Genomic DNA, 12,067 nt, shown 5'->3' on the forward strand with positions numbered 1-12,067 from the left:
CTGGTGGGTGTTCACATCTGACAGGTCTCATTATAACAGTCTGGCCCTGAGAGGAATGGCAGTCTCTGGTACTCCTGAAGAGCCAGTGGATTAACCCACACCCATCCCAACCCTGACCTCACCATCCCACCCACCCTATCTTTATTTCCAGAACTAACAGACCCTGTCCTTGGCACCCCCCAACCATTATTTTTAAGGTGGGTCTCTGGGCTCTGCTTTGTGACCTACTGCCCAGCCCAAACTCCTGTTATTGAGAGCAAGGATTAAAAGAGGGGTCCTGCCACACTCCAAAACCAGCTGCCCAGCAAGCAAGGTTCAGTGGGTGATCCTCTAATCAGATAGGCAGTGGGTGGCAGAGAGAGTTAACATGATTGGTTAAATCCCCCAGGGAGAAGCCCCAAAGGAGTGAAGATTTGGGGGAAGGCCTGGGGTAGGGTGTCTTATAGTCCGGGCTCATGGCTCCCTGACGGTAAGCAATGTTGTGTAGACTTCATTTCTCTTCTGACTCCAACTTGGTTGTGCCTAGGGATCTCAGCCCTCTACATTATGCTAAACAGGTAATCAAACATCTCGCTTTGCTAATTACTGTTCAATCCGATTAAACGCTGCTGAAGCTCATCAACAGAGGTGGAGATAGGGGGAAGGGATGAAGTGGGGCCAACCACAGCTGTGATGGGGGTCTCCCCAGGGGCTCTAGGGGACAGCTGAGAAACATCCTGGGTAGCAAGACTCAGTAGTTCCCAAAAAAAAGGGGTAGAAGAGTTGTACCAGTAAGACTCAGTCTTACTGTATCCTCCCCACCTCAGGCTTCTCCCTCCTCCCAGAACCTTCATTACCCTCAGAACCCAGGCATCCGGCCATTCCCACAGCTCCCCACACACACCCCTGTCCCAGCTTTAATAAGTTCTGTTCTCTCACAGTCAATATTTGATTTCTCAGAGCCATCTCCACGGAGAGAGGGGAGCTCTTCCCTTGCTTCCCCCCTACCCTGGCCCTCTTTTGCCCACCCCAGTCTCTTTGTGCCCCCAATCTTCTCTGAACTAGCTGACTTAATGAAATGATATTAAAGTCTTAAGCAACTCCGAAAGAATGGTTGTTATGGTGAGGGGAGTGGGCAGGACGCCTGGGTCCCTGAGGGGAGCAAGGGCTAAGGAGGGGGAGAGTGAGCCCGAGACTAAGGTCTGGAAGCCCCAGTCCCTAATGGGGAGCAACAGATTTGAGGTGAGCTGGGGGCCAGACCTCTGGATCTTGGTGGGAAGCTAGGAGTGAGGGCCGGGGGCAAGGAGAAGGTGGGAGGAGAGGACATTCTGGGGGTTGAGATCAAAGCCTGCTGTGCAGAGCATCTGTCAGGGATGGAGAGGCTAGCTGGGGGGACATGGCCTCTGTGCCAACAGCCTCCCTGCTGACTGTGCCCTGGGACAGTCCCGTGAGAACCAGAGAACATTCCTCTTCCTCCCTGCTCATCCCTCTTCTCCCTTACCCACCGCCCAGCAGACCCCCACAGGTGATTTGTAGCTGACGCCCTCATGAGGGCAGTAGCCAGGAGTCATTCCATGACAGGAAGAGCTGAGAGCTTCCAGGAGAAGGGAGAATAGAGGCCAAGAGATGGGAAGCCAAGCACCACCCCATCTCCCCCCCACCCATCCCCATCTCACTCCCCTGGGGACCCTGGCCCAGCCCCAGTCCCCTTGGGGTGGTGGGAATGCAAGGACATTTGGCTGGGGCTGATTGATGAGGGAGGAGGCAGCCACTGGGCACTGAGGCTGCTGTTTGCTGAGCACACAGATTCCTCCCCACTCACCAGCTGCCGCGCCCCTGAGGCTGCTCAATCTCACCCCCACCACCACCATCCTCGGGGGTTGGAGGGAGCTGGTGCCTAAGTTTCTGATGGTAGTTGGGGGAAGTGGAAGAACCAGGACACCGAATGCTTCAATCCCCTGTGATAATCCCCTGTGATAATCGGGGGTACCTGGAACCTGGTCCCCACAGAACTCCCTTCAGGACTTCACCTTCCTTGCTACCTTCCAAACTTCACTTCTGCCTAACTTTCATTCCCATTTATACTGGATCCTTTTTCCTACTTCCACTCAATTCTCTGAGTCCATCTCAGCCAGCCCCAGCCTTCAAACCGCCCTGCAACATTTCTCCCACTCTGCCTACAGATCTGGAAACTCTCCCTGGGGGAGGGGGTACCCCACGTTTGTGATTGCCCATGTAGCCCCTTAGGAAGCTTCATTTTTAATTCTCACTGAAATTCTAGTTTACAATGTCAACGATTCCCCATCAGAAATTCCCACTGCAACTCTTTGCTCTATTTTCCTTAAAACCCCCAACATAATCCACATACACAAACACACACACCTCAACCTCATTTATAACCTGCTTGTGTTTGGAAGGATGGCAAATCTGCACTTCTGTATGCAGCACAGCCCCCAGGACAGCCTGGATCCTGTGGTGTTGGGGTGGGGGCAACTTTCGCTTCTGTGGTCCCCAGGCCTCTCAGTTTCTACACTTCTGCTGTGCCTACTAGCTCTGATTCCGTACCAGCAGCCATACCACAACTCCCAAGTTCAGATCACCATCCCTGCCCTCCCAGAGCTTAAAATTCAGTTGAAGAAAGTACATCTTACATACACACAGGGAAAAAAGGTGTGGGGGGGGAGTAGAAAATTGAGTTAGATCAGCTTCCTAAATGAGAATTCTAGACCCTAAGTGACCTACAGGAAGGGGCCAGGAAAGGACAGGACACACCTGGGATGTACGTGAGGTGATCCCTTCTAGCTATTTCCAAACACGTGGAGATTTCACCTCCGAGCTTTGCACTTGCTGCTCCCTCTGTTGGGTATGCCCTTCCTCATACTGCATGGATTACTCCACAGTTTTCAGGGTCCTCATTAAATGTCACCTCTTCAGAGAGACCTTCCTGACCTCCTAATCTTAAAGCATCTCCTTCTTACTCTTCATCCTCTTCAGCCTGTTACTCTGTTTACCTCATTTATCATCACCAGAAATTCTATTATGTTGTTCCCCACCAAAATGTGCACTTCCTGAAAGCAGGGGCTTTCCTTATTCAGTACTTGGAACAAAGTAGACACTTAATATGATGGTAAGTGAATGAATGAATGAAAGAACCAACAAATGAATACCTTCCTGCCTTTCTATTTGCTTTGTTTTAATTGTTACCATAGAAGTGTCTTTGTGTATTTATCCTCAGAAAGTGAATAGGATGGCATGGGTTGTTCTGTGTGAGAATCACCAGCACTTTCAAATAGCTCTAAAGATACAAAGTCACTGAATGCATGGAAGGCTGTATCTTGTATTGTTAATGTTGGGGGGCGGGGAGGTGGGGCGTCTACAGATACCAGTGCTCCAAGGGGGTGTGTCCCAGGGTGCTATGTAGAGTTCACTGTTTCTCTCCCCAGCTGTGCTTCTGTCCCCACGTGTCTTTCTGTCTCTCAGCATGTTATGATGTCTTCGCTTTGGTGAGGTGTTTGTCACGGAGAATGTTTACCACCCCCCTTCTTCCTTCTTGTCTCCACCTGTGTCTCTAGATGTATGTGTAGGGGGAGTCTCCCTCAGCTCCCTTGCCCCCTCTCACACAGAGCCCTGCCCCAGTCTTGGACCCCTCCCTTTCTCACTGGGCCCTGTTGCTGGGCTCTGGGTTGCTATAGTGACGGTTGCCAAGTCCCTGAGGCTGATAGCCAGCGATGGGGCTGTCGGCTTCATCCACGAGGGAAGCTGAGGGGGGCTTCCCATTGTGTGAAGAAGGGGATGTTGCCATGACAACAAACCCCCACTAAGGGGCAAGGGACCAGCCCTTCCACAGCCCCTCAAGCCTCCCCACCTTGGGCAGCTCCAATGCAGGCTTGGAAGGCAAGAGTACATTCTAGACAGCCCAGCACCTGGCCTCCCAGTTTTCAACCTCCCTCCTACCAGTGCCTGCACCTCTCGGGACCCAGGCATCTCGCTCAGACAGGGGAAGGGGCAGGGGACCTACTGGACAGAGGAGGGGCAGGAGGACCCCTTGACCTCCAGGCAGATGGGAGACAGCGGGAGAGGACCTAGAGTCAGGAGAGGGGCGGGTAGGGCAGAGGTTGTGACCCCTGCCAACCAGCTCCAATGATGCTCCTGATGGCTGCTTTGTGGTTGGAGAATGGAGCTGTCTCGGGGATTGGGCACCTTGGTTCTTTAAGGGAGAAGAGCCTAGGCTGTGGGTACAGGGAGCCAGGAGAGAAGAGCTTTAGTCTTCTGGGCAGCCACACCCCTTCTCCTCAAAGCAAAATGCCCAGTCAGAGGTGTCTCAGGCAGAGATGGTGGAGAACAGACTCTAACATGTGAACATGTTTTTTTTTACTTTGTTTCTGACTGTGATTTGCCTTGTCTCCAGTGCTTTGATTTTAGCAATGGACACTCAGGCTTTCCCCACGTGTGAACTTACATTCACATACATCCCCATTGGATGTTATTAGCAACTCTCCCTCCTGCTTGGGTTCCTCTCTGCCTGCCAGAGAGGGCCTTCCTCAGCCTTCTCACCCAGCGCATCACCCCCTCCCCAAGGCACTGTCCACCTCACCCCTCCAACCCAACCCCCTTGCTACCCTTCCCTTTGGTTTCCAACGCTCAGCTTGAAAGCCATTCTAACCGCCAGTTCTTCCCAATTCATGTCCAGTCATTCTCCAGCCTTCTCATTAACTTTTGAAGTTTTTTATTCTTTTTTTGGTTTTTGTTCTTCAAATTTCCCTTTTACAGTAAAACTATTGAGGTGACAGCCACACCCTGCCACCTCCCCCATGGCAACAGCAACTTCCTGTTCCCTGGATGGAGCAATTAGAAAAGTCAGGAAGGAGCTGGGAAAGCTGGGAACTACACCAGAGAGATGACTTGACCTCTGGTGGACTAAGCAACTATGTGGCTGGTGATTGAGGTGGCCAACTTGGTGCCCAAGGGCAGCTCTGGTCTAATGAAACTGAGCTGGGAGGAAACTGAGGCAACATCCGGTTGTGTACTAGAGGGCAGGAAAAGATATAAGCTGGTAACTATGGAATCAGTGGCAGTTGCTAAGTGCCACTGTCAGCTAGACCAGTCAGTAGGCCACCATTTTGGTCACTAAGAAGGGAGCTGTGTTGAATTTGAAGAGAGTAGGAAATGGAGGATGTGATGAATAAGACAGCCATCTGGGATACCGGGGACAACACATGGGGCAGTCCTGTTGAGTAACAGAGATTATATTGGAATATGGAAAGGGAAGAAGAACAAGACAAATTGGACCTGCCACAGCAGATGGCAGTCATCTTAGCTGTCTTAAAAGCAGCACAGAGAACAAAGGAAGGGGGATCCTGGGAAGTGCCACTGAATACTAGGAAAATCCTCCTCAGTCCACCCAATCTTCTTACAGTCGGTAAGTTCCAGCTTCCTCCTGAAATAGGAAGCTCTTCCTGCCCCCCCAACCCTTCTCCACAGAGTAAGAACCATCCACCGCCCTCCCCCCACACCCCCAGACTAAGTCACTTGAGTTCCAGCCAGACCACTTCCTGTTTCAGAAGTACTACTTCCTGTCCTGGATGAAGGCACTTCCAGTTCCTGCTGTACTGCTTCTGCCACTTCCCAGGCCACTTCTGTCCAGGCCTGGTCACTTCTTATCTGGAGCAAGCCACTTCCTGTCCCAAGTGACCCATTCAGCATCAGACCAAGTCCATATGTGTCCCAACTGGTTCGTATCTTGCTATTGGCCACTGGACAAAACAGGACACTTCTCATGGTAGCTGTCATGACCCAACCACCCCAAATGGCTGGAGTAAGTATGTAGAGGCCTGGGGCAGGGCGGAGAAGGAGGCTCTGCTGCCCATGCCCTGAGCTGGAGTGGACAGCCAAAGCCTTTCCCATAAGGCCCCCATTTTTGGCAGACTCAGGGGAGTAGTTGATAAGAGGTCAGAAGAGGGAGCTGAGAGGAGAAGAGCTTTGATGCCCCCACCCAGGAGATGGGGGAGGCACAGGCTAAGAAGCCAAGAGGATAAAAGGAGATGTAGGGAGGAGGATGCTAGGGAAGAGGAACAGACCTAGAGACAGAAAAGAGAAAGAGAATGAGAGAGAGAAGAAAAGAGAAAAACAGTGAGAGGCAGAAAGAAAGAGGTGCCAAGCAAAAGACTGACTGTTCCCGCCCCTAGCTCTCAGTGGGTGAGGGGAGCAAGGATCCCTGGGTCACAGTCAGAAGAGGTGGCTGAGTCTCTGCCTCCTTCCCAAGGGAATAGGACCCAGGAACACAGAGAGGGGCACACATGGCCAACCACAGGGCAGGAAATGGTTCGGTGAAAATCTCAAGGAATGCTACAAGTAGAGGAGAGGGCAACAGCCAGGAGGAGCAAAGAAGCTGGTGGGGCAAAGGGGGCCAAGGGGATGCTAGAAGTGTCCCTCCAACCACAAATTACACTGGAGGAGCACCACAAGAAGGGCTGGATCCAAGAGAGCCAGGTGAGAGAGCCCTCATACTTTGTAGTAGATGTTTGGAGGGCTCTGGGGAGGCCCATCCTGTACAATGTACACAGGATGCCCATAGTCACCACTCACCTTCTCATAGTGGGGACAGAAGGGGGGGTCTGCAGCCCCACTGCCCCGAAGAGCTATCCCTAGTTCCCCAGGCTCAGTCTCCCTAGGTCCCATCCCACCTCCACCCCCAAGACCCAGAGACCCTCCCCTCCCAAAGGAGCCAGGACCAGGGTGGCGACTCTCCGAAGGCTTGGCCCGCCGTCTCCGCCAACACATGGCACCCCCAGCCCCTGCCACGCCCAGCAAGAGCAGCACCAGCCCCCCTGCTGCCCCGGCCACTGCGGGCATGCTGGGAGGGGGCAGGGGGCCTTCAGCACCCCGGGAGGTTGCATTGCTGGTGGGGTCACCTGGCAGGGAAGGGGTGAAGGAGGAAAGAGGGGGAGGGGCTGAAGGAGCCACCTAGGCATCTGGACAGCCAGTTTTGGGGGTCCCCATGGGCTTCCTCAGCAGTGCCCAGGCCCCTTGGGGACCCCACCTCCCCTCCACCCCTCCAAGCCTAGCTCAGAATCCAGGTGTGTCCAGCCCTTCAGCTCTGTGCCAAAGAGTCCCCCCACCCCGCACTTCTCTGACAGCACTGATTGAAGCGCTGACTTGGCTAATTAGTTCTAATTGAGTCTTTTCCTCATTTGGCTTCCATTTCCCTCCCACCCTCCCATCCTCTTTGCTCCTCTTTCCTGTATCATCCCCCCATTAAAAAAAAAAAAAAAAAACCTAAAGAGGGAGGGAGAGGGTGAAGGCAAGGCAGCTGGGATCCAAGAGCAGAGAAGGCTGGGGAAGGGAGGAGGCTGGACCTCTGGTTCCTACCTGGCACACTCTCCTTCCCAGGCTCCAGGCTGTGGGCTGCCCCTTGGTCTCTTTCCACGGGCATTTCAGACACAGGCTTTCGGGGGGCAGCCCCTCCTCGGGGACCTGGAGGTAGGGAAGACCCAAGAGAAAGCAGCTGAGACGGCAGCCCCCTGACCTTGATGGTACTGCCCCAACCTCCCTCAGCTTCTAGGAGATGTGCCCGAACCCCACTCACTTTGTCCCACTCGGAGAAGAACCTTCATGCCTCTGGTAAGGCACACACCTCCCTGCAAGCTCTCCAGGCCTTCCCGGGTCCCATCTGATGTGGCTGGGAGAAAAGAGCCAGAGGGAGAAGTTGGCATCCCAAGTCTAGCCTCAACCCTGTCTCCAACACCACCCGAGGGTATAAGGGATGTCTCTTGGCTCTGGTGGCCCCTCCTTCATCTGCCCTCCATCCCAGGAGCACTTCCCCACTCAACCTGCCCTCTGCCCAACATTACCAATTATGTAGTAATCATGGTGTGAGCGGAACTCGTGGCCCCAAAGATTAGGGCTATACTCCTGGAACTTGATGGTGAAGCGGAGATCCAGGTCTGGCCGGTCACAAGTGAGAAGAAGGTTTGGGGCAGGGGGTGCCTCACAGCGTCGGCCCTGGGCACCCCCTACCAGATACAGCTTGTAGAACTCATAATTAGGAGAGGAGTGGGGACCAGGAGGCCGGGCCCGGGGACAAAGCAGGTCTAGCCGGTCCCCAATCTGAGGGTAGAGCACGTAACCACCCTCTGCCTGGAACCTACGAGGAGGAGGTCAAGGTGAACAAGGAGGAGAGATGTCAGAGGTCTGGCCCCCAGAGCTTCGCCTCCCTTGTCCCACATCCCTGCAGAACAGCCTTTGTCTGAGTGAAAAGTCTATTCTGATAGAGCAGGCACTAAGCACTCTGTAAGCTCACGCTGGAAGCAGCAGGAAGCCAGGCTCAGAGGTCTCCTGCCCCTTGGTGTGCCCAAATGCACTCTTCAGTCTGCCCTCACCACATGCACACTGCCATCTCTCCCTTCATCATCAGCTCTGTTGCCGTGGCAACAGGATGCCAGTTACCAAGGAGCTGGCCTCTCTGGAACCACATAGCCCACCCCTCCCAGGTGATTTCACTATTCCTTGGCAGACAACCATGGGGGCAGAGCCTCCCCTCCCGCAGGCCACCACCAAATTTCAGAGATTTCAGGGCAAAGGTGGGGGAGCAGGGGGGAGGGTGATCCAGACCAATGCCCCACATTAACCGGGCAATGTGACAGGAGGCAAATGCCTGGTGAGACAAATGCCTGGTCTGGCAATGGCCCTAAATGGGGCTAATGGGAACCAGGGTCTGGGGGCCACCTGCCCAACATTTCCCTGTTCAGTATATCTTGCCCCCTACCCCTACACCAGGTCTCAGACCTCTATGGAAAGTGCCCCATTGCTATGAAATTGAAGGATTTGACTTTTCTAACACAAGCCCCCATCTCCCTCTGCTCAGCCATCCACTAGCCCAGCACAGTTAATACCTGCCAAAGGCTGAAGCACCTCCCTGTGCATTCATGGCAGACAGGGTCTCAGAACTGGATCCCAGGGGATTGCTCTCTGTATCTTCCGAGACTCTCAAATGACCCACTCTCTCCCACCCAACCTCCAAAGAGCCTCCAGAACACCCCAATTCCCTTTTCTCAACTCTAGTAGAATAAACCTAATGTCCTCAAGCTGTACCAGAGAAACTGCAGCTGAGAGTTGGTGGATAGGAGACTGAGTAGAGAAAAGACAGTTGAGATTACACCCAAAGAGATATGGGAGGGAGGCCAGAACAGGGAAATGTGAGGGAGGCTGGGAAGTACAGAGAGGAAGGGCAATAATCCTAGTGCTCCTTTAATGAATACATGTGTTCTAACACCTTACCTCTAATCCTCATAAAAGCTGTAAGAATTGAGGATACCAAATCAGAAAGGTTAAGTAACGTGCCCAAGGCCACACAGCTCAAAGGGCTGAGCTAGGTAGGATTAAGACTTTAGATTTTGATGAGCTCCAAAGTCCACCCTCTTTCCAGGGCCTCACACAGCCCCCCCAGAGAGGTAGAAATTTTTCAAAACAGAACTCTTTTGCTAATGGGGAATGAGATCTGTATGGAGGCAAGGGACCCAGATGACTTCCCAAGGGTTCTGTCCTACCGTGTGTGGCTTGAAGTTTCCTCTGACCCCTGGCCTTTTTTCGGAGCAAAGCAAGCATGCCATAGAACAGAGGGTCTAATGGGAGAGTCTGCAGCAAGGATGGGGGAGGGGGCAACGGAGTCCTTGGGACTCCAGATGCAAGACGGCAAAAGAAGGGCTTTATGGGGCTCCAGGCTTCTTCCAGAAAGAAGTCCCTAAGCCAGAAACAGAGGACTATCATCTGGTTGGGAAATTGTTCCACCAAGGGCTGTGTGCAAGAGTTGGGAAACAGACTGTGTGAAGAGTCAAGGAGCCTTGGGGGAGTTGTCCCCAAACTGAGCCCCCTTCCCTCCCATCTCCACCAGAGTCCCTTCTGGGGCGGGAGGCACCCTGCCTTTCCCTTCAACGCTTCAGCAGCACCTACTCAGCTGCTCTCCTGAGAGCTGACACTAACCAGGCTCCCTCCAAGCCCAGCCCCCGACACCATGCAAGTCTCCCAAAAACCCCCATAATCACTCCACTGCCCTCCCGGCTCCCCGTGAACTTTCGGATCCTTGCCCTTTGGGGTCCTTCAAACTCCCAACACCTGGATATCACCACCCACATCCAGCTCTGTCTGCGACCCAGGAATCTGGCTCCCAAGATCACCTCTGTCTAGTAACCCATCAGCTGCCGGCAGAGCACCAGCTACCTCCCTCCAGCCTCCTCCCAGCTCAGCAAACTCAGCCCCCGAAGTCCCCAAACCTTCCACACTCCTACCGGGAGGGTGTAGGGTCTCCCCAGCCCAGATTGCTCACCTCTTATTCGCCGAATTCCAGTAGACAGGCTCCAGGCTGAGCCCAGACACCAGCCCCCAAAAACCGAGCAGCAGCAGGGCCCCGACTCGCACGCCCCCCGGCCTAAATTGGGGGGCCCCCATGACCCCGCCAAGGCCTGGGGGGCGGGGCACCAACTCCCCTAAAGTCGCTCGCCCCCTGGGGTGACTGCCTTAGCTGTCCTGGCTATTCTGCCCCGACCTCCCGGGCGGCTGACACCCCCCGATCCCACGCGGACCTGCTTCCTGCTCTGCCCGCGCCCCGCTCCGGAGCGCTCAGCCCTCAGGAGCCCTTCCAGGGGCGGTCTGCAGGCTTCCTATGTCCCAGCCCAGGCTCCAGCACCTCGGGATTAGTGAGCGGGCCTAGGTAGGGGACTGAGGGAGCCAGGGACGCGGCGGAGGTGGCATGGAGCGCCGGACAAGGGAGCGAAGAAGGGGGCGCCAAGCTGGAGCCCCAGCCTCGCCGGGATTGAGGGCAGCGGGCTAAGGGAGGAAACCAGTCCCGAGCCCGGGAGGGGGAGTTAAAGGAGAGGCGGGGAGGGGGAGAGGATGGCGGAGGGAAAAACCGGAGCTGGAGCTCGAGAAGGAGCGGGCGGCAGGATCCCGCAGCCCACGCCCCCACACCTCCCTCGCCCAGCGCACCTCCCGCCGCCTTGCTCCCTGGCGCGGTCTCTCACGCCCCCTTTGTCTTTGCGACTCCCGTCTCTGGCTTAGTTTCTGCCCGTCTGCCCTCCAGCCCTTGCGTCTCCCCAGCGCTAGGAATCTTCGTCTCAGATCCGGAAAGGCTCGTCTCCTCTCCATCCCAGGAACCCAGCCCCTTTCGCTCCCGCAGCCTCCGCATCCCAAAACAACACCATTGCTCCGGAGCGGTCTGGAGAGAATGATAACCTTGAAGGCTTCGCACTTCAAGTGCGCTGAGTGATCATCACGACCACCTGTGTGAGGTGGGAGGGACGAGCTAAAGGATCCCCATTGCAGCGATAAAGAAACTGAGGCTGAGGGGGGTCCCGGGTCTTGCCCAAGGTCATAGTGTCTGGGATAATGCCAGAAACCAAACCCAGGTTGCTGAACTCCCACTCATTGCCAGTCTCCTGTACACTTTGCTGTTATCAAGGGTTGGGTGAAAAGCAAGAGATTAGGGAGTAAACTTGGGCCCTTCTTTGATGGTTATGGAGAGAAATGAAACTGAGAGGAAAGGGAGTACCTACAACCCCAAACCCACATTCAGCTGGAAGGGCTGTTTCCAATTATCCTGGGGGAAGGGAAGAGTATGCCTTTTTGGGTGTAAGAACCCTAGCTTTCAGCACCTCTGGGCAGAGGTGACATTCCTCTCCCCTGTTGAGCTGTCACAGGCCTCCAGTCCCTTCCCTTCCATTTTGAGGTCCAAATCAAATCTCCTGCTGACAGTGTCTCTTCAGAGGTCCCCTTCACAGGGTTTGGTAAGGTGGGGGGGGGGGGGAGCTGCCGCTGTAAATAACATACTCCCCCGCCACCCCCAAAGACAGAGCAGATAAATGGAGAAACACCAGTGACAACTGCTGAATCAAAGACTCGCCCTTATCCTGCATCTAATGGGAATACAGACTGTGACGTCTGTCTTTAAACACCTTTAGTCTTTTAAAGTGTGTCCTTGACTCTGGCTACTAAGTCACCTTCCTCCTGGGGGAGTCCAGGGTCGGGAAGAGGGGTGCTTCTGCTCCCCTCCCCCAGAGTTGAGTAATGGTCCCTCTGCTGCTGGATGATGGTAAAC

At 54.5% G+C, this 12,067-nt stretch overlaps 1 protein-coding gene across 2 annotated transcripts; it reads right to left on the reverse strand.

The window, feature by feature from the left end:
- Window positions 1–4,709: 4,709 nt before the first annotated feature.
- Window positions 4,710–11,050, reverse strand: EFNB3 (ephrin B3). Of its 2 annotated transcripts, none has more exons than XM_045199361.2 (5): window positions 10,301–11,050; window positions 7,830–8,122; window positions 7,565–7,657; window positions 7,348–7,452; window positions 4,710–5,762 (listed from the first exon to the last, which is right to left on the reverse strand). In XM_045199361.2, the coding sequence occupies exons 1-5, from the start codon at window positions 10,420–10,422 to the stop codon at window positions 5,500–5,502; spliced, it is 876 nt and encodes a 291-aa protein (XP_045055296.1). In that variant the 5' UTR covers window positions 10,423–11,050; the 3' UTR covers window positions 4,710–5,499. The 2 variants fall into 2 exon arrangements, with proteins under 2 accessions (XP_045055296.1, XP_024420893.1); XM_024565125.3 differs by having other exon boundaries at window positions 5,629–6,890.
- Window positions 11,051–12,067: the final 1,017 nt, after the last annotated feature.

The sequence above is a fragment of the Desmodus rotundus genome, chromosome 9 (genome assembly GCF_022682495.2).
Source record: "Desmodus rotundus isolate HL8 chromosome 9, HLdesRot8A.1, whole genome shotgun sequence".
Lineage (NCBI taxonomy): Eukaryota > Metazoa > Chordata > Mammalia > Chiroptera > Phyllostomidae > Desmodus > Desmodus rotundus.